Below are 27024 nucleotides of genomic sequence, written 5' to 3'. Positions count from 1 at the left end.
TATCCGTTAAATAATCACTCTCCCACCTTGTCTTGCTCTAAGACCTGGCAACCGCCATTTTACTTCTGTCTTGGTGGTTTTGACTGTTCTATGTATCTCAAATAAGTGCAATCACACAGTGTTTCTCTTTTTGTGACTGGCATACTTCACTTGGTGTAATGTCCTCCAGGTTTATCTTTGTTGTAGCAGATGTCAGAATTCCCTTCTACTTAAGACTACCCAGTGTTCCATTGTATGTAGGTACCGCATATTGTTTATTCATTCCTTCATCAGTGGCTGCTTGGGTTGCCTCTGCTTTTTGGTTATTGTGAGTAATGATGTAATGACCATGGGTATGCACATATTTCTTTGAGATCCTGCTTTCAATTCTTTTTGGTATATAACAAGAAATGGACTTCCTGGATCATATGGTAATTCTATTTTTAATTTTTCTGAAGTACTTGCATCCTGTTTTCCACAGGGACTGTACCATTTCAGATTCCCGCCAGCAGTGTACAGCATTGCAGTTTCTCCACTTCCTTGCCCACAGTTATTATGTTCTGATACTTTGATAGTAGCCATCCTAACAGGTATGAGGTGCTATCTCATTGCAGTTTTTGACTTGCACTTACCTAGTGACTGTTGATACTGAGTAAATGTCTTTGGAGAAATGTCTGTGTATGTCCTTTGCCTATTTTTGAATCAAGTTTTTGTTGTGATTGTTGAGTTTTAGGCATTCTCTATGTATTCTGGATATTAATCCCTTATGAGATATATGCTATGCAAATGTTTTTCCCCAGATGTTTTCTCCCATTCTGTGGGCTGCCAGTTTTTACTTTGGTGATACTCTGTTTTGATGCACAAAATTTTAACATTTTCCTGTACCTTTGGTTCATATCTAAGAAATTCTCGCCAAAGACACCGTCCTAAAGCTTATTCTCTGTGTTTTATGTTAGGAACTTTATAGTTTTGGATTTTATGTTTAGGTTTTTAATCCATTTTGAGTTAATTTTTGTGTATGGTGTTAAGCAACTTAAGTCTTTGGCATGTGGATATGCAGTTTTCCTACCACCCATTTGTCAAAAACTATTCTTCACTCATTCAGTCGCCCTGGTACTCCTGTAAAAATCATTTGACCACATACGTGAGGGTTCATTTCTGAGCTCTCTCTTCTATTCCTTTGGCTTGTATAGTCTGTCTGTATGCTAGTATGACACTGTTTTGATTATTATGGCTTTGTGGTAAGTTTTGAAATAAGGAAGTTTTGCTTTTGTTTTTTAAAATTGTTCTGGCTGTTTGAGTTTCCCTGAAATTTGATATGTGTTTTAGGATGGGTGTTTCTAATTTTGCAGAAGACATCATTGGGATTTTGGTAGGAATTGCATTGAATCTGTAGATTACTTTGGATAGTACTGACATTTTAATAAGATAAACTCCCATGGATATGGGGTATGTCTCTATATATGTTTTATTTCTTATAGCATTGTTTTATAGTTTTTATTTGTATAATCTTTCATCTCCTTGTTGTGTGTTGTGTGTCAGTAGCTCAGTCGTGTCTGACTTTGCGATGCCATGGACTGGAGCCTTCCAGGCTCCTCCATCCATGGGATTCTCCAGGCAAGAATACTGGAGTGGGTTGCCATTTTCTTCTCCAGGGAATCTTCCCAACCCAGGGATTCAACCTGGGTCTCCCACACTGGAGACAGATTTTTTACCATCTGAGCCACTAGGAAAGCCCTTCACCTCCTTTGTTAATTCCTAAGTATTTTATTCTACATGATGTTATTGAAAATAGAATTGTTTTCATAATTATCTTTTCAGATAGTTCATTGTTAATGTATAGAGATGAAACTGATTTTTAGGTGCTGACTTTGTGTCCTGCTACTTTACTGACTTCATTTATTGGCTTTGATAGTATTTTTGTGGAAATTTTAGGGTTTTCTACATATAAGATGATATCATCTGTGAACAGAGACAATTTAACTTCTAACTTTTCCGTGTTGATGTCTTTTATTTCCTTTACTTGCCTATTTGCTCAGGCTAAAACTTCCAATAACATGTTGAATAAAAGTGATGAAAGTGGTCATCTTTGTCTTATTTCTGATTTTAGAGAAAAACTTTTATTCTTTCACCATTCAACATGATGTGGGTTGTTTTTTTTCTCCCCTTCATTCTGTTAATGTGATGTATTACATAGACTGATTTTAATATATTGAACTATCCTTGAATTCTCAGAATAAATCCCACTTGTCATGGTATATAATCCTTTTAACATGTTGCCGAGTTGACTTTGCTAGTATTTTGCTGAGGATTTTTGCATCATTGTTCATAAGGGATATTGGTCTATAGTTTTCTCTTCTTGTAGTGCTTTTGTCTGACTTTGTGTCAGGGTAATTCTGGCCTCATAGAGTGAGTTAGTAGTGTTCCTTCCTCTTAAATTTTTGGGGAAAATTGGAGAAGGATTGGTATTAGTTTTCCTTTAAATAGTGGTAAAATTCACCAGTAAAGGTATCAAGTTCTGGTTTTTTCTTTGTCATGAGATTTTTTTTTAGTTACTGCTTTATAATTATAAATCTGTTCACATTTTCTCTTCCTTGCTGATTGAGTTTTGCTATGTTTTGTGTTTCTAGGAATTTGTCCATTTCCTCTAGGCTAGCCAGTTTGTCGGTATACAAGTATTCATAGTATACTCTACAATCTTTCTGATTTCTTTAGAATCAATAGTAACGCACCCATTTTCATCTCTGATTTTAGTAGTTTTATGTGGTCTGTTTTTCTCAGTTCATCTAGCTAAAGATTTGTCAGTTTTGTTGATCTTTTCAAAGAACCAACTTTTGGTTTTTGTAATTTTCTCTGTTATCTTTCTATCCTGTTTGATTTATCTCTGTTCCAGTCTTTTTTTTTTTTTCTTCCTTCTGCTAGTTTTGGGTTTAAATTACTCTTCTTCTTCTAATTCCTTAATAGTAAAGTTAAGTTGTTATTTGAGATCGTTCTTGTTTTTAAATATACGCATTTATTGCTACTAACTGCCCTGTTAGACTTGCTTTCTCTGTGTCCCATATGTTTTGGTATATGATGTTTGGTTTTCATTCATTTCTAGGTATTTCCTAATTTCCCCTGTAGTTTCTTCCTTGACCCACTGGCTGTTTCAGAATGTGATGTTTACTTTACACACATTTGTGAATTCCTCAGTTTTCCTTCTGTTATTGATTTCCAACTTCATCCCGCTGTGGTCAGAGGATACTTTTTATAATCCATATCTTTTTAAATCTGTTGAGGCCTAACATATGGTCTGTCTTGGAAAATGTCCCGTGTACACTCGGGAACCAAGAGTGTATTCATTCGCTACTGCCTGGCTTCCCTGTAAACTGCATTATGTACTTTCCTCTGTCTCTGAGTTAGTCATGTGGCATAGATGCTTTTGCTTGCTCTCCGTTTTGACCTGTATGACTTTTGGGAGGTGTCTAGAAACTTCAATGTAGGTGCTTATCATTCCTCTTTGTCTGTATTTCCAGTTATCTGTGTATGTCTTGATGTTAATTATCTTGTAGCAGTTTTTTGTTGGACATATCGTCTTTACTGTGCAGATTAAAGATTAGCATGATTTCAAAAACATTTTCTTCAGTTACCTTTGAGGAGTTATTTGGTTTTATTTTCTGTTCTTGTCTTTAAGGATGCCATTTGTGTATGTGTGTGTGTGTATATATATATGTATGTAATGTATGCTGCTGCTGCTGCTAAGTCGCTTCAGTCGTGTCCGACTCTGTGCGACCCCAGAGACGGCAGCCCCCCAGGCTCCCGGTCCCTGGGATTCTCCAGGCAAGAACACTGGAGTGGGTTGCCATTTCCTTCTCCAGTTCATGAAAGTGAAAAGTGAAAGTGAAGTCGCTCAGTCGTGTCCGACTCTGTGCAAACCCATGGACTGTAGCCCACCAGGCTCCTGCATCCATGGGATTTTCTAGGCAAGAGTACTGGAGTGGGGTGCCATTGCCTTCTCCGATGTAATGTATATACTTATATATATATATATATATATGTCTATATATTCTCTGAAATATTTTAAAGTTTTTTATGTAATTTTTTAGGCATGTCTACCATTTTCCAGCTTTGTTCTTTGAGTCTTTACTTCTTCAGTAGCTTTTACTGTGACTTTCTTTGTATCTGTAATAGTTTTATTTTTCTGATATTTTGCTTTTCCAGGCTCCCCCTTTCAGCTCTCATAGGTTTTCCTTGATTTTAATTTCAGAGATGTGGCTTGCTTTAATTTCATTAACTCCTTGAAGAATTCCATAATTTTTCTTTGCTCTATGCTGTAATGTTTTTGCTGTGTTTCTTCTCTGCCTTTTAAAAAAATGACTTTCCTCTTTTCTCTGATAGTATTCTTGCATAGTTTGATGTCAGTTTCTTTGTGGCATTTGCTTATTTTTTTAATGAACCCCTATTTTTTCCAGACCAGCTCTTCTGGGAAGGAAGTGTGTATATTGGGAAGAGGCGATGTTGGGGGGCCTCCAGTCAGGAACTGCGGTGGTCAGGAACTGGGATTCTGCCTGACAGTGTGTTCTCCTTGAGCGATCTTAGAGCCTCCGTGGAGCCCTTTTCTTTATTTCTTCATTGATTTGACTGTGTTGGGTCTTAGTTGCATCGTGCAGGATGTTTTTGTTACAGTGCTTGGCCTCAGTAGTTGTCGTGTATGGGTTTAGCTGCTCTGTGGCATGTGGGATCTTCGTTCCCAGACCAGGGATGGAACCCTCATCCCCTGCCTTAGAAGGTGGACTCTTAACCACTGAACCACCAGGGAGGGTTAAATCCCTGGAGCCCTGTTCTTAAGAGGAGTGTTGCTGGGTTTGACCTTTCCGTCTGTCTGTGGCCAACCAAGACCACAGCTGCTGTGCTGCCTGTGTCCATCCCTCCGCCCCAGTAGGCAGCGCTTTTCCCAAGATGGCAGACGTGCCCTTTCCCTCCTCCAGCCTTGTGTCTCTGGTCTGGCTGTGGTCCCAGGCAAGGAGCACCCCCTTAGCCTGCATTCTGGGTATGGGGACAGGAGTTCCCCACCCGTCAGTGTGCAGGAGAACCCTGCCCCCTGCCTGGACCCAGCTTGCTCTTAGCTTAGAAAGCTGGGCTGATTTTTAAGGCCACTTTTCAGTTTCTGTTTTCACTTTATAGTTTTTTTTTGTTTGTTTGCTCATTTGTTTTACTATCATCAAAAGTAGGGTTTCCCTTTATGGTTCTTATTTCCTTTGTTGTTTTTAATTTGACCTCATGAAGAAGAACAGGACAGGGATGTCTTTCTGCCACCACTTGTCACCAGGAGGGCCACATTCTGTTTCTGGTTATACGTGTGTCTTAGTCGTCAGCGGCCATCTGGGGGCATCCCTTTTCTAGTTGTCTGTGTGAGCTGAGATCTCAGGCTCTCTGACTGCCTTTGCCTGTTGATTCCTAGTAATTAACAGTCATGCAGGTAACCTAGCGAAAAATTTTCTTTATAAAGAGGCATTGAGAGAGTGGAGACTTTCTTATGTATTAACTTTATCCTAAGGGATATTATTTAGTTTAGGTAAAAGCTCTGTCTCAAAATGTCTATCAGATGATTGTCATGTTTTGATGGATGGGGTGTGGCAATCTCTTGTGTTATTCTTTTTTAGGACAATAACTACCTCTGACGGAGAGGGCAATGGCACCCCACTCCAGTACTCTTGCCTGGAAAATCCCATGGACGCAGGAGCCTGGTGGGCTGCAGTCCATGGGGTCGCTTAGAGTCGAATGTGACTGAACGACTTCACTTTCACTTTTCACTTTCATGCGTTGGAAAAGGAAATGGCAACCCACTCCAGAGTTCTTGCCTGGAGAATCCCAGGGACGGGGCAGCCTGGTGGGCTGCCATCTCTGGGGTCGCACAGAGTCGGACACGACTGAAGCGACTTAGCAGCAACCATCTCTGAATATCTTATGTATACAGATGGATAAATTAGAGTGGTCAGATATATTCTGTCTTCTAAAATTATTGCCTTATGAGAATAATAGAGAGAATGTCAAGTAAATACCCTGTAGCAGGCATGCATATAAGACAAACCACTGATGTGTGTGTGTATGTATTGCTGGGTATCATACCATATATCTGTGTATCTATATCTGTATGTCTCTACACACACTGTGTTTTGCCACATACATATTTGCAGTTATTATGTTAAGCAGGGACTAAAACAATACCAGAATATAAAAATGCATTTTGAAAACACAGGTGTCCCTGAGAAGCAGTTTGTTCCTCTTTGAGACAGGAGGGGTCTGTTCACATCTGAGCCCTAGATGCAGGCAGGGCCTGGGACGGGGGCCAGTGGCAGGGGCGGCAGGGGCCCTGTGTTCCCCGTGCAGCCTCGTCTCCCTGTGGGTGCTGTGTGTTCATCACCCCTCTGCTGGATTGCAGGCACCATCACCTGTTCCTCCCCATCGCAAAGAGACACTGTAAGAATTGTGAGAGGGACTTCTGTGTTTACTTTTATGTCACATTAACCGAAGGCTGTGTTAGTATTGTCATTGCGTTATTTTATTTAGAGGGTCCTAGTATAAGCCAAGTTACAGTCTCCCTTAATTAGATTGTGGTTAGTAACGGCTGTAATAGTAATAGTCCTAGTGCTTGACAGTGGACCATTCAGCATTCTTAAAGGAATCTGGGTTTAAATTGTTCCTTTCTTTATTTCTTAATATTTATTTTTATTTGTTTGGCTGCACCGGGTCTTGATTTCGGCACGTGGGATCTTTGTTGCAGTATGCGAACTCTTAGCTGCAGCATGTGGGATCTAGTTTCCCGACCAGAGAGAGCAGGGATCGAACCTGGGCCCCCTGCATTGGAAACACAGAGTCAGCCGCTGGACCTCCCGGGAAGTCCTAAATTGTTCCTTTCTTTAAACAGGCACAGACAGCATTATATTTTCCTTTGACGGTAAGGCTCATGTTAATTACATTTTTAGCTGACAAGAGAAAAGTCCAAGGACTGACTGAAGGAAAAAAAAAAAAAAAAACACCTCTTCTATTTTTAGAAGCTGAAACCAGAACCATGCTTTTGGCACTGGTGGTAAAGAGAAGCCCAGTAATTTAGGACTTGAAGCTTTAAAGTCTCTCTTAGTCCCTTAGTTTGCAACCCTATTTTTAGAGGTTTACAACCAGCTTTTTATGCAGGCCTTGAATGTCTTCTATAGCAGAATGGAACAATTCCTTTAAAAAGAGCTTAGAAATAGTAAAATAGTAATTTAGATGCCATAAGTCAGTTCAAAGTTAAACTTGATGTGGTAGTTGAAAAGGATAGTGATAGAAGAATAAGATACAGTTGTGCATCCCTCAGTAAGAGCTAAGAATGAGAACTGATGTGAGTGATTGACTTTCACTCCTGTTAGCTGAAGAAAACAATTCACTGAAATGCTTTAGAATAAAAATGTTTAAAAAATGGATTTGATAGCACCAGAGCTGATATAACTTAAACCATATACCTTTTTCCTCTAGCTGTTGATATTTTGAGTATATACCTTTTTCAGTCATGGAGAATGAGGCTTTTTATCACACCCCTAGCTTTTTAAGACTTTTCCCCTCTGTGTAACTTATGCATGAGATATAGTTGTAAGGAGCACTAGCTATTAAAAATCCTTTTTTTTTTTTTTTTGAGATCCATACTTTTTCTTATATCTTCAAAATCAGTTTTATCGTTTCTAACTTGATAACAAAGGCCTATGTTCACCAACAGCAAGTATCAAAACCAGAAAAACATTTCCTGCTTCCAGCAGTCGTTTAACCAGTATGATTTTAATACTTCTACACGTATCTGAGACAAACAAATTTAACCAAAGACATTATCCTTCATGATCATATTGATAATTTTTCCTAGAATTATGAAATTTTTCCTAGAATTTGGTAGTATCAAATATCTCCTCTTTATTATCCTTCCCCCTCCCATTTCTAAGAGGTTACGTTTTCTTTAAAATTATACTGAAGGGTTTGTAATAGGACCTCTGTCCTAAACTCCTAGAGGAGAACATAGGCAAAACACTCTCTGACATACATCACAGCAGGATCCTCTATGACCCACCTCCCAGAATATCGGAAATAAAAGCAAAAATAAACAAATGGGACCTAATTAACCTTAAAAGCTTCTGCACATCAAAGGAAACTATCAGCAAGGTGAAAAGACAGCCTTCAGAATGGGAGAAAATAATAGCAAATGAAGCAACTGACAAACAACTAATCTCAAAAATATACAAGCAACTCCTACAGCTCAACTCCAGAAAAATAAATGACCCAATCAAAAAATGGGCCAAAGAACTAAATAGACATTTCTCCAAAGAAGACATACAGATGGCTAACAAACACATGAAAAGATGCTCAACATCACTCATTATCAGAGAAATGCAAATCAAGACCACGATGAGGTACCATTTCACACCAGTCAGAATGGCTGCGATCCAAAAGTCTACAAATAAATGTTGGAGAGGGTGTGGAGGAAAGGGAACCCTCTTACACTGTTGGTGGGAATGCAAACTAGTACAGCCACTATGGAGAACAGTGTGGAGATTCCTTAAAAAACTGGAAATAGAACTGCCTTATGATCCAGCAATCCCACTGCTGGGCATACACACTGAGGAAACCAGAAGGGAAAGAGACACGTGTACCCCAATGTTCATCACAGCACTGTTTATAATAGCCAGGACATGGAAGCAACCTAGATGTCCATCAGCAGATGAATGGATAAGAAAGCTGTGGTACATATACACAATGGAGTATTACTCAGCCATTAAAAAGAATACATTTGAATCAGTTCTAATGAGGTGGATGAAACTGGAGCCTATTATACAGAGTGAAGTAAGCCAGAAGGAAAAACACCAATACAGTATACTAACACATATATATGGAATTTAGAAAGATGGTAACAATAACCCTGTGTACGAGACAGCAAAAGTGACGCTGATATATGGAACAGTCTTATGGACTCTGTGGGAGAGGGAGAGGGTGGGAAGATTTGGGAAAATGGCATTGAAACATGTAAAATATCATGTATGAAACGAGATGCCAGTCCAGGTTCAATGCACGATACTGGATGCTTGGGGCTAGTGCACTGGGACGACCCAGAGGGATGGTATGGGGAGGGAGGAGGGAGGAGGGTTCAGGATGGGGAGCACATGTATGCCTGTGATGGATTCATTTTGATATTTGGCAAAACTAATACAATTATGTAAAGTTTAAAAATAAAAAAATAAATAAAAATTTAAAAAAAAAAAAAAAAAAGGACCTCTGTCCTGAGATGCCGTCTCTGTTACATGTAGTATATCTACATGGAAAACTTAAATCGTGTTTCTCTTCCATGCTGCAGATACTTACTTGCTGTCCTCCTTGCGGGCCTCTTGCCTGATATGCTCATCACTTGTCTGTGGGAACAAGGGAGATTGGAGATAAAGAAGGCAGCCCTCAGTAGAGATGAGCTGATGTACCTTAAAGAACTCAGAGCTTATCCACGGATGTAAACAGCAGGCTTTTCTTTCTTGATGAGTTCCATTTTATAAGCAGCCGTAGTCTTTAGGAAGAAACTGCTGGGAACTCGTGTGAAAAGTACCCCATCTCCCCAGATGGGGCACCAGGCAGTGCATCTGAGTTCTCCGTGAACAGAACACATTTCCTCGGAAAGACCCGAAGACCCGCCCACCCAGAGTCACTCTAAATAATTATGGGTGAAAGATTACCCCGTGTTCATTTATTATCACTGGGGGATATTGTCTTCAGTTAAATGTGTTTGTCTTTCTGTAACTGACCTTGGTTCTCGGCCTCTTTATTCAACAGAAATTGATAAGAGGCCAGGTGAAATTCAGGCAGGGCTTTCTCGGGACTCATGCTGCAGCACATGGGAAAGCAGTAACCGATGCGCTTGCTCGCTCCTGGGGGTGCGGGGCAGGGGACGGGGTCAGGTATGAGGGTGGGCGCGGATTGGTGGGTCAGGATGGAGGGCGGCTTTACCTGCTCTGTCCACCCCTGCATTGGTGCTGTGTACAGGGATCAGGGCGGTACCCTGCTTCTGCTCTGAGCACCTCAGAAGTGGCAATTTGTGGCCTTTTTGAATCTCACTGTTCATAATTTGCACCTGGCCTGTGTAAGGTAGGTTTTAGTCCCTTATATTCTGTTGCTGCAAGAGACTTTTGTCCAGGTGCAAACACTTCTGTGAAGGGTCCCAGGTCCCAGCCTGTCTCATCGCCTAGATATGTGCACAAGTGTTATGATCATACCAAATGATTGCTGAAAACAGGAAGTCTTTTTTTTTTTTGGTATTTGCTGGCTGTGAACGTAAGCCTTTGTTAGCAGATTAGAAAAGACAAAAATGGTTTTGAAAATACTCTATATCAGTGAGCATGAATTGAGCATCATCTTATTTTCACTGTAGTGGGAAGACAGATGAGTAAAATTTTTCTAGAGGCTGTTTTGTAATATGTGTCTAAGTTTGATACACATATGCTCTGCTCTTGGACCTAGCACTCCTAAGTATATATAACAAGGAAATCATAGGCACGTGGGGTAAGTTATATCTACAAGAATTTTAACATTATTTATAATAGCCAAAAAAGGAAATAAATATTTTTCAATAGAAGGTTAGTTCAATTTTAGCACTTCATGTAAGGGAATATTATGACACCGTGTAAAAGGATATTCATGTTCTGTTTACATTGGCATTGAGAAATATTCATCGTTTACTACCACTCCATGAGATTACAGAATGATGTGTAGCGAATGGTTCCTTTTGTATCTAAAATAAATATTTATGGATGTTTATTTTGAAGTCAGCTTAGACACTTAATTGCTATTTACAGTGGTTATTTTTTTTTGTGGGAGGGAGAGAATAACCAGGGCCTCTCCAGTTCTAATCTGTGCATTTCTGTAAGATTGAAAATTTTACATCAACTTGTATTGCTTTCATATACAAAGGAAATAATAAAGATGTTGACATCCTGAAGAACAGAAGAATACCCCTTGGGAGCAGGCAGGACAGTACTGGTCTTTATGTAGCTCTTTTCTTGGAGAGTCTGGGTAGCCTTTAATGAAAGTGGTCACGAGAAATCTCAAACCCATCTCATAATTTCCTTCCGCAGTGAGGAGGCTGCTCACGTCTGGCATTGTGGTTCAGGTGTTCCCACTGCATGACAATGAGGCCCTGAAGAAGCTTGAGGACACCTGGTATACTCGATTTACCTTGAAGTTTCAGCCCATAGGTACGTGTCAGTGCTGCCTCTCTTAGAGGAGGACACAGCAGTGGTAATGTCCTTCTTGGGTGGATGTTTAATGCTGTGATGGGCAGGACTCACCAGCTGTGTGTGGGCAAAAAAAAAAAATGGTGAGGAGGATAAGGTGGGTTGCATGATCTATTTATTTTATTCTTAATATCATTTTAGATGAAGTGAATTGCAGGCTTTTATTAAATGTCACCAGTGACACGGACAATCCAGAGTGGCCATCCTGAGCATGTGTCTGATTTGTTGTAGAACATAGTTTGTAAGAATCCACTTTGACCATGAATATTTCATATTTGAAAATTGCTGTTTCTTTAGAACTAATTATTTGGAGTAGGCCAAGCTCTGCTCATTCTTAGCAGCAGACTAGCAGGCCTAAGCATCTTTTGAGATAATTCATAAGGATCTTGGTGTGCATTACTGGATCTGTCCACTTTCTGTGAAGACACTTAGAAGAATAACCATTAATTTATTCAGTGGATGTTGAACATTATTCTGTGTAAACTTATGTCAATATGGATGTTCAAGTTTTTTGGTTTAGTGATGTTTTTTAAGCATAAAGATTATATTTAGGTTGGTAGCTTTCACCATAAGTATTACTGTCTGTTTTTCTTTAAAGAACATTGCCTTATTGACTTTGTTTAAAGGAATTCCTCTAAAATTTTCTTTCCAGTTTCCATTTCTGAAAACGGTCATTATAATATTGTCATAATGAGCAAAAAACCATTTTAGGGTCCAATTTTGAAATTGCATTTTGAGTTTTACTTGAATTCTTTGAAAGGAAAAATGTTGATAGTTCTAGGTGATGTAAAAGAATTTAGAAAGATGGTAACGATAACCCTGTATACGAGACAGCAAAAGAGACACTGATGTATAGAACAGGCTTATGGACTCTGTGGGAGAGGGAGAGGGTGGCAAGATTTGGGAGAATGGCATTGAAACATGTGAAATGTCATGTATGAAACGAGATGCCAGTCCAGGTTCAATGCACGATGCTGGATGCTTGGGACTGGTGCACTGGGACGACCCAGAGGGATGGTATGGGGAGGGAGGAGGGAGGAGGGTTCAGGATGGATTTTCTTTAAAAAAAAAAAAAAAAAAAAAAAAAAAAAAAAGTAATTGAGACTTCAAAAAAAAAAAATCATTTTATGTTTCACTTATATGACATTTTTTCACTTTGTTTAGCCTTTCAGTTCACTTCAGTTCAGTTGCTCAGTCATGTCTGACTCTCTGCGACCCCATGAATCACAGCATGCCAGGCCTCCCTGTCCGTCACCAACTCCCGGAATTCACTCAGACTCACGTCCATCGAGTCAGTGATGCCATCCAGCCATCTCATCCTCTGTCATCCCCTTCTCCTCTTGCCTCCAATCCCTCCCAGCATCAGAGTCTTTTCCAGTGACTCAACTCTTCACATGAGGTGGCCAAAGTACTGGAGTTTCAGCTTTAGCATCATTCCTTCCAAAGAAATCCCAGGGCTGATCTCCTTCAGAATGGACTGGTTGGATCTCCTTGCAGTCCAAGGGACTCTCAAGAGTCTTCTCCAACACCACAGTTCAAAAGCATCAATTCTTCGGCGCTCAGCCTTCTTCACAGTCCAACTCTCACATCCATACATGACCACAGGAAAAACCGTAGTCTTGACTAGACAAACCTTTGTTGGCAAAGTAATGTCTCTGCTTTTGAATATGCTATCTAGGTTGGTCATAACTTTCCTTCCAAGGAGTAAGCATCTTTTAATTTCATGGCTGCAGTCACCATGTGCAGTGATTTTGGAGCCTTTAGGTGGCTGGAAATTTAAATATTACTTCTAGGTCTTGTAAGTGACAGTCTCCAGTAGCTATATCTTAGAAAGTGAGCGGGGAAAAGTGAGTTGATGGTGAAGGCTGAGCACGGGTGTAGTAGTGATCTTGAGGCCTCTGGGAGAGCTGGGGCTCAGGAAGATCTTGAACTTGTCCTGAGATCAAAAGAGAGAGATGGTTTAATTAGGAGCCGAGGCCCATGAGTGTCTTTTTCTTTTTTTTTTTTAATTGCTTGGGTATCTTTTAACCTGATTCTCATTTGAGGTTAGTTTGTCATACCCTTTTTTTTTTTTTTTTTAATTTTAACATGCTCCTGAGTTAATAGAAGAATTAAAGATAGAGGAAAATAGTATCTTTGTTTAGTCTGAACCATCCTTATAGACTGATCTGATGCTTTATCTTAAAACACTGTGTTTTTCTTTTTTTTTAAACTGCATGTAATTAACCAAGAAATACTAATTCTGAGTATTACACCTCCCTTACCGCCTGCATCCCACCCTGGTCCCAATGCAGGGCAGTTTTGCAGTCTAAGAACTCGCCCATGTAGATGTGGCTGACAAAGGACACAGTGTGTGTGACCTCTTTTGCGTTAGCTTGTGTCGAGTTCACAGACAATTAACAGTGAGGTTGCTTGGCCTTCTTCTGCCCAGTGGGTGTATGAAAGTTTAGATCAATGTGTTCCATGGCTGTTCCAGAAGTTAACATGTAGAATATTGTTTGTGCTTTTGAATAATTTTTCTTCAGGGTATTGAAAAATTTGCCATGACACAATGATGAAAATATATAGCTTTGGGTAGCAGGGGAGCAGGATACTATGGATGGGAAGTCTTCTTTGAAAATAACCCCTATTATGCTAAAGTATTAAAGTGAGAGAAAAATGGGGACCATAAAGTAAACCCCCAAATTAAGATGGTTCATTGGCTGTGAGACTTCCTGGTGGTCGAGTGGTTGAGACTCTGTGCATCCACTGCAGAGGCCATGGGTTCCATCCCTGGTTGGGGAAGTTGTGCATTCCAAGAGGTGAGGCCAGTAAAAAAAAAAAAAAACAAAAAAACGATGGTTCATTGGCCATGGCTGAATTTAAACTAGGAACCTTGGAGATGTGGGATAAGCCCAAGGTGAGTTTTTCCTTGTGAAGAAGGCATCCATCAGTGAGGCGGTAAAGAGAAGCAGCCCCAGGAGCTATGGCTTGAGCCCGAAGCCCAGGGAAGTGTCAGGCTTGCTCTGCAGACAAGTGGGACTTCTGTACTTGATGGAGGATGAATTTACTATTACACACTGATTTGGAAATAGGTTGTTAAATGATCCCCACTTAAGTGAATAAGCTTACTTGAAATGATTTTTTAAAAAAAGTCTTCAGCAGCCTGTGCTAAAGGTCTCTTTTTTCCCCCTCTGATTGTAGACAGAATTCGTGGCTACTTTGGAGAAACCATTGCTCTTTACTTTGGATTTCTGGAGTATTTCACGTTTGCCTTAATCCCCATGGCCATCATTGGGTTACCTTACTACTTGTTTGCATGGGAAGACTATGACAAGTATGTGATCTTTGCCTCGTTCAACCTGATCTGGTCCACGGTGATCTTGGAAGTGTGGAAGCGAGGCTGTGCCAGCATGACCTACCGGTGGGGTACCCTGGTCATGAAGAGGAAGTTCGAGGAGCCCCGGCCAGGGTATCACGGAGTCCTGGGTATCAACCCAGTCACTGGCCGGGAGGAGCCGCTCTACCCCAGCTACAAGAGACAGCTGCGCATTTACCTGGTCTCCCTGCCCTTCGTGTGCCTCTGTCTCTATTTCTCCCTGTTTGTCATGATGATTTACTTCGACATGGAGGCCTGGGCCTTGGGTCTGCACGAGGACAGTGGGTCCGAGTGGACCAGCATCTTGTTGTATGTGCCCAGCATCATCTATGCCATCGTGATCGAGATCATGAACCGCCTCTATCGATACGCCGCTGAGTTTTTAACCTCATGGGGTAAGACTTGACGCTTTGTATTTATGTCTTACCTGCCTATAAGAAACATTGCTTCGATCACAGGATTCTTAGAACCGCTACCTGGCAAAGCAGATAGATGTTGCTCTGGGCTCGTTGTGGAGACATCAGGAGAAGTTCATGGGCTCTGGGAACTCCCATGATCTCCAGGTCACGATTCTCACAGCTCCGAAGTATTGGTAGTTACTATGTTCTAGGTGCCCTGCTAAGCACTTTATCCATAGTTCCTCATTTTCCCCTCCTCAGGGCACCATGAAATAGAAGTTATTTCACAATTTTTATGGAGAAAGATACTGAGCGTTATCAAGGTTCAGACAGCAAATGGCAGAGCCAGGCTTATCCAACCTGTGCTTCTCATACTCTGTTGTGTTTTCTGCTAGGGATAAGACTGACTGAGACATCACCATACTCTGTGTCTAGGATCTGAAAACCACTCGTGTAATTGTGTGGGGCAGAGGCCTGCCATCGAACTCAGTGAAGGAGGCTGTTCTTGTCTGTCTCTGTGGTAAAAGATGAACTTGGTTATAGTTTAAAAAGGGTCTTGATAGGCAGTTTTCTCTTTAATTAATTTATTTGGTCAGACAAATAAATATGCTATTAGTATATTAACCCCTAGGAAGAAGTCTAGGCCTGAACTTCTGGACCATACAGATATTTTAAATTCTTTATATTAGTTACATAACAACAGATACCATTTATTTGGGACTTCTCTGGTGGCTCAGACGGTAAAGAATCTGCCTTCAAAGAATCTTCCTGCAATGCTGGAGACCTGGGTTTGATCCCTGGGTCAGGAAGGTCCCCTGGAGAAGGAAACGGCAACCCACTCCAATATTCTTGCCTGGGAAATCCCACAGACAGAGGAGCCTGGCAGTCTACAGTCTATGGGGTCGCAAAGAGTCGGACACGACTGAGTGACTAACACACATCATTTATTTGTTTTTGTTCTCATAAGATTTTTTAAAAAATTTTTATTGGAGCATAGTTGCTAGCTACTATTTGCCGAGTGCTTTCCTTGAGCTGAGCTGTGGTTTTTGTAGTATTTCTAATCCTGACAGTAACCCTGGAAGAAGGGTAGTGTCAGGCCTGTTTTGTAGGCAAGGAGGCTGAGTGTCAGGAGGTTAAGTAACTTGCCCAAGGTCACACAGTGACTGACTGACTGAGTTTAGGTTCAAATCCAGGTCAGCCTAACATTACCTCTCTGTGCAAGGTGATACTTCTGTTCAGGATCTGCCTTTTTTGTCCTTCTGCCCTGCTGTGGTGTCTCAGCAGTAGAGAATCCGCCTGCCAATGCTGGAGATGCAGGCTCGTGCCCTGGGTCTGGAAGAGTCCAAGGAGAAGGGAATGGCAACCCACTCCAGCATTCTTGCCTGGAGAATCCCTTGGACAGAGGAGCCTAGCAGGCTACAGTCCATGGGGTCACAAAGAGTCGGATGCAACTAAACAATAATACCAACTTGGGACCTGCACAGTGTCTCCTTTGCTGAGTGAGGGTGGAAACTTGAGTTTCCTTTTAAATTAATCCTTGTAAATTTGATTTCTTGCCCTACTGCTCTTCAGAGGTTGCTCTCAATTTTACTATTACTGCTCACACAGTCTTTTTCTGGTGGCTGTCTGTGGGATCATTTCTTTGTTGCATTAATATTTTAAAAAATAATTTCAGACCACAGTGCTATTTCAGTACCTTGAAAAATGTGTCTTTAGTTTCTTTGTTGTTTGATGTTCTTGGTGGGAAGCAGTAGCCGTGATGGACTGTCTAGCGCGGTTACTGACTGAGGCTCTGTGGCTGGGCGTGGCTGCCCTCAGCACAGGCTTCACCTCACCTAACGACGACTCCCGTTCCGCTTTCTTATCTGACATTACTTCTCCTTTTTAATATTGTAGAGAATCACAGATTGGAATCTGCCTACCAGAATCACCTAATTCTGAAAGTGTTAGTGGTAAGTAGAACTTTTATATACAGATCCATTGTAATTATGAAACAAGTGTATACTGTTTAATATTTAGGACTATAAATATGAAGACTTGATTGTAATTTAAAATATCAGGTAAGAGTAGTTAATATACTTTGTCCAAGAAGGCAAGGATTGATTAACAAGTGTATTTACATATACACTCAGCAGTCTTACTACAAATGTGTCATGATATAAGACTTTGAATATAAAAATTAGTATTATAGCCAATTTCCAGTTGTTTGAAACACTGTAGACATGTTTTCCTTTCGGTGACTCAGGTTTGAATGTTTCATTATTCACCAATCGTTCCAGTTACCCACCTATTGTTTAGTGATGAGGTGCTAAATTATTATTTTTAAAAATTTTGTCTAAGGAATTTCCAAAGTCCAAGAGGTTTCTAGCATGTTTTGAAGGGCAGAAGGGAAGGGATGGAGGGTAAGTACTGTGTAACCTGCTTGCTGCTTATGTAAAAGCTCACAATTATGCCTCTTCCCACCATTATTGGAAATAACAAAGAGGTGGCTTGAAAGCACCTTGTGTAAAAGGAGATTACGTCAGCCATCTGTAACATAGCTGAGAATCCAGAAAGGTGCATAGAGAGTCCTCTGAACTCTGCAGTTCTGCACTGGAATTGATTTAACACAGTCCCTGTACTTTACTCCCCGGAGCGGAGTCCAGGCCGTCGCTTAGAAAGAGCCTTTGTTCCAGTTCCAGAAGTCATTCTGAGAAGCTTATTTCTCTGGTTTTTCCATCCTTAAAGGATCAGAAGCCATCATTAGGAAGGTGATTAGGTTTCTGCAAGTAGCAACATTTATAGAAGCAAGAGTAGGGAAGGAAATAGAAAACCTCTCATAAATAAGTAATGAGACTTCAACAGCTTTAGCAATTTGGACATTGGAAAAGGGGCAAGCAGCCATCTGTATCTAAAAAGGCTCTGAGGGCCTCATTCTAGCCCTGTAAAATAATTTATATTCAAAATGTTGGTGCTGAGTCAGCAAGGATGTTACGTTCTGTGTTGTCTGTGTGAGAAAGTGAGCAGGGGAATGTGTGATGCATTAAAAGATTCTTTGAAAAAGATCACAAAACAGAGCTCTTGCCCTTAGAGGTAAAACACTCCATTTGTCTTAAAGAATTTAGCCATTTTTAAGACTGGATTATTCTCTGCTGGTGCCAGATACAGTGTCAGGTGACTGTCTTGTAAAAAGACTCATTGCTGAGAGTCTGCTAATCCTCTCCTGTGTATGTTAGGTCTCTCCCTTCCTTTTTAATTAAAAAAAAAAAAATTTTTTTTTTTTTTTTGTTTGGTCCATGCACTTTACATGTGGAATCTTGGTTTCCTGTTTCCTGACCAGGGATCAAACGTAGGCCCCTTGCATTGGCAGCGTGGAGTCTTAACCACTGGACCTTCAGAAAAGTCCCAACTCTCCCTTCTTTTTAATCTTGTGGGGAGGGTGTTTTTCAGCCTTCCGAGCTTTTGCTATTCTACTTCTACCATAACTTAACACCCCCATCCCTACCCCTGCCCCACATTATGTCACTGCTCACTCTCTCTAGCAACTGGCGCACAGTGTGCGCAACAGCAGTCTTCTGTCTCAGAAAGCGGTGTTGTAAAGCTAGAAGGAGCCAGCGTGGGGCTGGGGCACAGGAAGGAATCTCCTGTGTCCCACAGGTAGTTGCAGGTTCTTGAGCAGGTGAACTAAAGGAAGAAATGGCACATGTTGGGGGACTTCCCTGGTGGTCCCGTGGTTAAGACTCCACGCTTACAATGCATGGGGCATGGATTCCATCCCTGTTCAGGGAACCAAGATCCCACATGCCCGCATGGCACCACCAAAAAAAAAAAAGAAATGGTAGTTGTTATGGTGGGATCCCTACCCCCACTTCTACACCCCTGACCCCTGAACCACATGTCTGGGCAGGGCAGTCTCAGGCCCATGGTGACAAAGATGCTACCCGGCTGGTTGCTGTGGCTCATCTCTCTTGCTCTTGCTACCCAGCTTCCTAGGTGTGTCTCTGGGAGAGTGGGGAGTCTCAGATTCCTGGGCACAGAGAGGCTTCCAGGGCTGGGCTGCTTGTTGGGTTGGGTCCCTTTTTAATGGGTGCTGACCCCTCCATCCAGGCATCTTCTCTGTGGGGCGGGGAGTGGCAGGCCTAGCAGGGCAGAGAGGAAAGAGAGCACATGCCCTGGCAGCTCGCTGTTAGTGATGCTGGGCTTGCCTGTTGTAGGACTCCTATTGTAAGCAGGGTGGGCAGGGACTGTGCCTCCTGGGGATGCCCAGATTACCAGGTTGGGGGTGGGAGATACTGAACTCTGTCTTTGATAAGAAAGTAGTAGGGACGTAAGATGTGCTGGTGCTGTGCAGTCCTCTCAGCACCTTTCTGAGTTCCGCTTTGGTTACCTCTCGTGATATTTCTGGAGTTCGTAGGTGTGCTTCCTGACGTGGGGGAGGGGGCGCGGCGGCGTAGGAGAAACAAGTCTTTGCCATCTTGTTGGGACCAGAAGTCCCTCATGACGTCTTTAAATGTGATATTTACAATTGTGTCGTGGTCTGCATGTGGGTTGGAGAAGAATTTCCAAACAAGAGGCAGAATGAAAGGGGAATAGAGTTTATTAGAGTGGGAACAGTGGGTCGGCTTAAGGGAGAGCAGATGATTTTCCTGGGTTGGTAGCCAGTTTTTATAGCCTCAAGACAAAGAAAATTCCTGCTAGAAGGGTGGCATTAGGTGGTTGGTTAAGGTGGGTATTTTTACCTAATAAGGGGTCAGGGAGCTGGCCAGTTTAGATCAGGAGGGCTCATGGCAATGGTTGCTATGGGGCTGTCTCAATTCCAGAGATGACCTTGGTATGGGGCACTGCACCTGTGGCCTTGGTATAGGGCTCCACAAATTGTAGTAAAGTTCAGTGACAAAATATTAAATATTGCTCTCTCTCTTTTTTTTTTTTTTGGCAGTTCAACTTTCTGAATTGCTTTGCCTCACTTTTCTACATTGCCTTTGTCCTGAGGGATATGAAGCTTTTGCGTCAGGTGAGTGTGAAAAACAGAAGGTATAGATTTTTTTTATTTGCAAGGTGCTTTCGTATAGTATAGTAATGTAATGGTCTTCCCATTATTATCTTGACAAAATTATTAAATTTTGTGTATTTCTAAGCCCAGTTCTAAAAAAAAAAAAAAAAAATTAGCAATTGCACTAGGTATTGTGCTCAACTGGAAAGAAATTAGTTGAAGCTAACCAAAGTGCAAAATTAATCATTTAGGGCACTAAAATCAAATATATAGTTGATACCAAAGCTTGTAAAAGCAATTTTAATAGCAAAAAATGAATTCATCAGTTGAACTTTGGTGTGCTTGGGGTAGGGCTGATTGGTATAATGGTCTTACACATTTCATTTTTAAACTGGTATGTTGTTAAACTTTGCAGACCAGCAGATGCTATGCAGTGTTGTCTCATTTCTGAGATATTTATGAAAGTCTGACATATATTTTGTTGTGTTACCATTTCTGGATCTCATAATCATAGTGAATAATAAATGAAGTATAAATTATTGCTGTCTAAATTCTCTCTCTCTTTTTTTTTTAATACTTGAGCCACCTACCAGTAAGGGCTATTCTTTTCTGGTTTTGATATACTGCGATTGTTAGTGTCTCAAAGTTTAGGCTTCTTAATCTTTATATGAGAGCTTGGGATCATTTTTCAAGAAATTAAAAAATTTGTATAACAGAAAGTTAAAAAGATTTTGTAGTTACAGTTCTAAAAGCTGACATAAAAGTAAAATACTGTGTTCCTAGTAACTAAACTAGATATAATGTTACTTTTACAAATTATTTTTGAAAATAATACATTTGAAATCAATAGGTTAGACATACATACCTCTCCAGTCCCACCATTAGTGTATTAGTGAGATACGACCCCTCATTTCTTATGCTTTTGAGAGTCTCCTTTATTTAACAGGGGATGAGGGACAGGGAAGAACTCTTTGAAACAAAGAATTTTAATATCAGCAAAGGTGGTTTGTGTTGGAAACCCTGATGCCTACCTGGGAAGAGTGGAAATTGACACAATACCTCTGGAAACCACTTGAGTACCTTTCCTAAGAACCTTATTCCATTCCTAGTAAATCATCAAAGGTGGGATGAAGATTCGTGCACGTAGGTGAGGAGCAGCACTTATGACAACGGGAGTTGGAAATAGTGCTTACATTCAACCACAGTGCATGGGCTAGTAAAAAGGAATTATTCATGACATGGGAAAGTGCTCACAGGATAGTGAGAAAAGACATCTACAAAGCTGTATACATACAGATGTTTCTACTTTTATTTTTACATATCATTAGGAAGAAATACTTAAGTAAGATGTTAGCAGTGGTTCTGACATGGTTGTGCAGTTAAGTCTGACTTTTTTTCTGTTTTTTAAGTTTTTCTACAGTGAGGAAGCATATATTAATTTTGTAGTAAGTTCTGACTAAACTTTCAAAGTTGGTGACATCATTTAGACTCACATGAGATTGTAAAAAACAGAATTTCAATTTAATTTGTTGTCCTCCCAACTTATAACCAGTTTTCTATTATAATCTTATTTGTATTATTGTATTATAATCTTTTTATATTTTTGTCTGTCTTGTGAAGAACCAGTAAATTAGAAACATCATTCTAACACTTAGCTCTTTATTTTTTTTATACCTAGCTTTTCTGATACTTGTTTTTATAACATAATAATACATTATTTGTTAGATTCCTTTTTTTGTTTTTAACTGCATAATTGTACACATGCTTTGGTTTTGTTAAGTCACATTGCCAAATATCATTTATGTGCTCCTCTTTAGAGCTTGGCCACTCTCCTGATTACCTCCCAGATCCTTAACCAAATTGTAGAATCTCTGCTTCCTTATTGGCTCCAAAAGAAGCACCATGTTCAGGTGAAGAAGAAGGTGGAAGCTTTAAAGGCAGACATCGATGCTACATTATATGAACAGGTCGTTCTGGAAAAGGAAATGGGAACTTACTTGGTAAGTTTGGATACTGCCGAATTAAACATTGAAAGTGAATAATAATAGTCATGTGCAGAGTGTGTACGACAAATATGTACATATTCATCATCTCAGGTATGACTGCTTTCCAGCCAGTTTCCTTACCATGAAGTACTTCACAGTTAAAAAGAACAGTGTGTCAAAACGCTGCTGCCTTGAGCCTGAAATGTATGCCTAACATCCAAAGGATGAGTCCCATGAATTGTGAGACTGCTCTGCTGAGGGTGGCGGGGCCGTTTCAGAGACGGCAGGGGAGAGGCGAGACGGCCGTGGAGCCATTGTGTGCTCTGGACACTTTGTACTCAAAAACTATAAGCCCATCGCTAACGATGGAAGGCCACTTTTCTCATGTTAATAATAGGTAAAGCTCTGTGTTGTTAATCACTTGGTGCCTAAATAAGAAATAAGATTCAAGATTTTTCTATTCAGAGTCTTTCTGTTATTCAGCATGGGCTCTCTGATGTGAAGTAAAGGAAGCAGTGTACTAATTTCCCTCAACAGGCGATGGGTCTGAGTGAACGCTGGGCTTAAATGTCTCTCTCCTTAGTAACTTAACTTGCTTGCAGGGTCCTGCGTTATCTGACCGTTCTTCCCTCCTCATCTCCTATAAGTTCCTTCTTCACTCTTTTCACAAGATCAACACGAGTTATTACTGTTTTAACTCTCTCCATTTATTTGGAAATGGGGTTGTGCTTTGGGGATGCATTTATTCTAGATCGTTGCTTGCTATGCACTCATCCTTACCCCCAGGTACATTGTTTCCTTACTGAAGCCAGTGAGCTTAGAATTATATTTTCTATAAAATCATCCTGAGTGCTACATTATGAATCTAAAACAGTGTTGCCAAGCTTTGGGAAAAAGGAGTTTGATTGAGATTAAAACATTATTCCAAAGAGTAATACTTGCTTACTCACTATAGAAAGCTTGGAAAGTATGAGACAGAGTATAAAGAAAAAGAAATTCTCCATAATGTCTCCACCAGAGGTCATCCACTGGGGTCTCCTGACCCAGTTCTTCCAGTAACAGGGCCAGGGCTGTGTAGCCCTTCAGATCTCACTGTGCACTGCTCTCCCGCTCCTGGGAGCGGCTCATATCCAAACACATAGCTGTGTGAGGCTGAGATTCCATGGTGAGTATTCCAACCAGAATACTGTATTGACACACAGCAAACGATATGCCTTCTCACAAGCTAGGCATCAAAAATGTGTGTCAAAGATGTAAGTGAGTACCATCCTCCACACTCAACATTTTTTTATTTTGGAAAATGTAATTATTTTTTCAAACAATATTTTATTTATGTTAATATGCTTTTTATTTTTGAAGTGAGTAAATGAGAAATATTTTTTCAGTTTTGCTTTTTAATTTCTAACACAGTAAATAATGCTAGGTATAATAACTTTTAGGAACAAAAAGTCTTTGATATCATCAGTGATTTGAAAGAGTTTAGGGCTTCAGGGACCTGAAGGTTTGGAAACTACAGATCTAGAGTAATCCCCGCACCTTTTTGTTTTTCAGAGCATGAATTTTTGTGAATCCAGTTTGTCCCGTTGCTTCCCCCTGAGATTCAGGTTCAGCAGTTCTGGAGGTGGGCCTCCATTATACCCCATCAGTAGGCTTCGATGGGGCAGGGTGGTGGGGCCGTTGCTCCACGTGAAGGCCTGCCTTGGTAGATCACATACAGACCAGGTGACAGACAGTTTGCAAAGGCTCTTTTTTGCTTAGGTTCTTTTTGGCTTTGTGTTGAATAGGTCATCTGTGATAGATACTGAGACTACTCTGTTCCCTATAAATGGTAGCTCTTTAAAAATACTTTCTAATTGCTTGTTGCTGGCATATCTGAATGCTCATTGGTTTTTATATTTTTTATCCAGAATTTTTGCAGAATTCTATTATTTCCAACTTTTTAAAATTTTATTGGATTTTTGTATGTAGACAGTTATTTCAGCTACAAATGAAAAATGGACATTTTCTTTTTTAATTTTAAATTTATTAATTTTTAACTGAAGAACAGTTGCTTTACAGTATTGTGTTGGTTTCTGCCCAATAGCAACATGAATCAGTCATAGGTATACATATGTCCCCTGATATTTTCTTTTTCAATTGTAATTTTATTAAGTGTGGTTGATTTACAGTGTTAATCTCTGCTGTACATCAAAGTAATTCAATTATTTTGTTGTCATTGTTTAGTTGCTAAGTTGTGTCTGACTCTTTGCGACTCCGTAAACTGCAGCACACCAGGCTTCCCTGTCCTTCTTTATCTGCCAGAGTTTGCTCAAACGCATGTTTGTTGATTCGGTGATGCCATCCAACCATTTTGTCCTCTTTCGTCCCCTTCTCCTCCTGCCCTCAGTCTTTCCCAGCATCAAAGTCTTTTCCAACCAGTCAGCTCTTCACATCAGGTGGCCGAAGTATTGAAGTTTCAGCTTTAGCATCAGTCCTTCCAGTGAATATTCCGGGTTGATTTCCTTTAGAATTAACTGGTTTGACCTCCTTGCTGTCAAAAGGACTCTCAAGAATCAGCTGCAGTACCACAGTTTGAAAACATCAGTTCTTTGGTGCTCAGCCTTCTTTATGGTCCAACTCTCACATCCATACATGACTATTGGAAAAATCATAGCTTTGACTATATGGACCTTGTTGGCAAACTGATGTTGCTGCTTTTTAATATGCTGCCTAGATTTGTCATAGTTTTTCTTCCAAGAAGCAAGCGTCTTTTAATTTCATGGCTGCAGTCACTGTCTGCAGTGATTTTGGAGCCCAAGAAAATAGTCTATCACAGTTTTTATTGTTTCCCCATCTATTTGCCATGACGTGGCAACTGCTGTGGCAGGACCGGATGCCATGATCTTATTTTTTTGAATGTTGAGTTTTAATTCAGCTTTTTCACTCCCCTCTTTCACCTTCATCAAGAGGCTCTTTAGTTATTTTCACATACTGCCATTAGAGTGGTATCATCTGTATATCTGAGGTTGCTGATATTTCTCCCAGCAATCTGTGCTTCATCCAGCCTGGCATTCTGTGTGATGTACCCTGCATTGAAATTAAATAAGCAGACGGACAGTATACTCCTTTCCCAATTTTGAAGAAGTGTTGTCCCATATCCATTCCAAATGGTTGCTTCTTGACCTGCATACAGGTTTTTCAGGGGGCAAGTATATATATATGAAAAGGAATACATATATATATACATGTTTATCTAACATGGCTTGTTACAGGATATTGAATACAATTCCCTGTGCACATTTACTTGGACCTTGTTGTTTCTCCATCCTATATATAATATTACGGTTTGTGTCTGCTGATTCCAAACTCTTAACCCTCCCCGCTTCACTAATGGCTATTTTCTTTTTTCCTTCAGTCCTTCAACTTTTTATTATTTGACTCACTAATATGTTCAATACAATTTGAACACAAATAGTTATAACAGGAATCTTTATCTTGTTCCTGATTTTTTTTCCCCTGACCATTGAGTATTATGTACGTTCTATGTTTGTGGCAGTAACTTTATCAGTTTAAGAAGTTTTTTCTCTTTCCTATTTGAAAAGAAGTTTTATCATGATGTTGAATTTTATCAAAAAAAATTTTTTTTTGCTCTGTATCTTACCTCCTTCAATTAGTATTTTCGTACATTTCTTAATGGACCACCACGTTTGCATTTAAGTGATTAACTTCACTTGCTCAGTATTCCACATTGTGATGTTGAATATGCTAATATTCTTAAGGGTTTGTGCCATTTGCTAGCAATTTTCCTTTCTCAGTCACTGGGATGGGGTTTCCATGTTGTTTATTGTGGAAACTCTGTTGCTAACAGAGAGCCTGGCATTCAGCAGGCACTCAGTTCAATGTTGAATAAAGGACAGCTTCAGGAAAAGAGTGGCTCAGGCCTGCTGTGTGCTGGCTGTTGCCTTCATCCTGTACTTTCTTTCCTTCTCACTTACTCTGGGTGGGAAACTCTGAGATGTGATGTTTCTCCAGGGGCAGTGTGAGGGGCTGGTGGGATGGATCCCCTGGAACCTGAAACTTGGTTTTCATACATGTAATAAATTAGATATGTAAAATTACTATGTCACGGATATACCATAGCATTATAAATAGTTGCTTTGTTCTTAAAGTTTGTGAATAGGTCCTCAGAATCATCTTAGTAAGTTGTTCTTTTGCTAACTTGCAGCTGATAGAGTAGCGTGTATCTTGGTTAGTGTATTTTTTTAACATGTGGTTGTTTACTTTGTTAAATTTGCTTTTTTTTTCTTTGCTTCTTGATGAAAGATAGTGTCCCTGGTCTGCTGAATTGACTGAACCAAAAGTACTCAGAAGTGTCAAAGTACTGATAGTGTTACCATGTAAATACTACCACTGCAAATCCTGTTGTGAGATGGAAATGCAGAATGTGGGGTGTGCTGTTCTGTGAGGAAGGGGCTCCCTGGGTTCTGGATGCTAGAAAGGCCAGAGGCTTTTCTGGAGGCTGCCCTGTGGAGCATCAGAGAGAAACTGTCATCGACACATCTCTGCAGAGCCTCAACCTTGTATTTTACGAGCTAAAACAACGCAATTTTGAAAGCCAAGCATAGGCTCTCAGGATTTCTTAAGAATGAATTGTGGTAACAATGGCTTGATTGCTAAGATTTTCACTCTTTCCCAACCCTTGATTTCTTCACTCTTCAGAGAAATAAATCGATGCTATATTGCTGGGTGTATTTAAAAACCACATCTCAATGCTGCAACAGAACATAAGGAAATTCTTTCTAGTGCCAAATGCAACCAAAGAGTTGTTTAGAAACTGTTCACCACTGAATCCCCAGCTGAGTGTCAACCTGCCAGCTCCCAAAACATAGGCAGTTGGCATTACTCTTTGGCAAGGCTTGCAGACAGTCAGTGAAACTCACTCAAAATCCCTGGGTTCATTTTTCATCCAAATATCCAGAACATCTGGAAGAAGCACTTCCTGCTATCCCCAGTACTCTGTAATTCCCCAGTAATTTTGTTTGGGTATTTCATATTTTAGTAAAATAAAAAATAAAGAGAC

At 40.4% G+C, this 27024-nt stretch overlaps 1 protein-coding gene across 3 annotated transcripts in view; it reads left to right on the top strand.

Annotated features, from left to right (window-relative positions):
- ANO10 (anoctamin 10) overlaps positions 1-27024 on the top strand; it is a 218474-nt gene that overhangs the window by 18162 nt on the left and 173288 nt on the right. For all 3 annotated transcript variants that reach the window (XM_070359700.1, XM_070359699.1, XM_070359701.1), the window contains exons 5-9: positions 11094-11213; positions 14436-15005; positions 16905-16960; positions 19927-20001; positions 21798-21980. In XM_070359700.1, the coding sequence (XP_070215801.1) occupies positions 11094-11213; positions 14436-15005; positions 16905-16960; positions 19927-20001; positions 21798-21980 (1004 nt within the window). The remainder of the gene's footprint in view (positions 1-11093; positions 11214-14435; positions 15006-16904; positions 16961-19926; positions 20002-21797; positions 21981-27024) is intronic.

This window comes from Bos mutus, chromosome 22, assembly GCF_027580195.1.
Source record: "Bos mutus isolate GX-2022 chromosome 22, NWIPB_WYAK_1.1, whole genome shotgun sequence".
NCBI lineage: Eukaryota > Metazoa > Chordata > Mammalia > Artiodactyla > Bovidae > Bos > Bos mutus.
The sequence above is the reverse complement of the archived record's forward strand: the minus strand, read 5'-3'. Positions and strand labels throughout refer to the sequence as shown.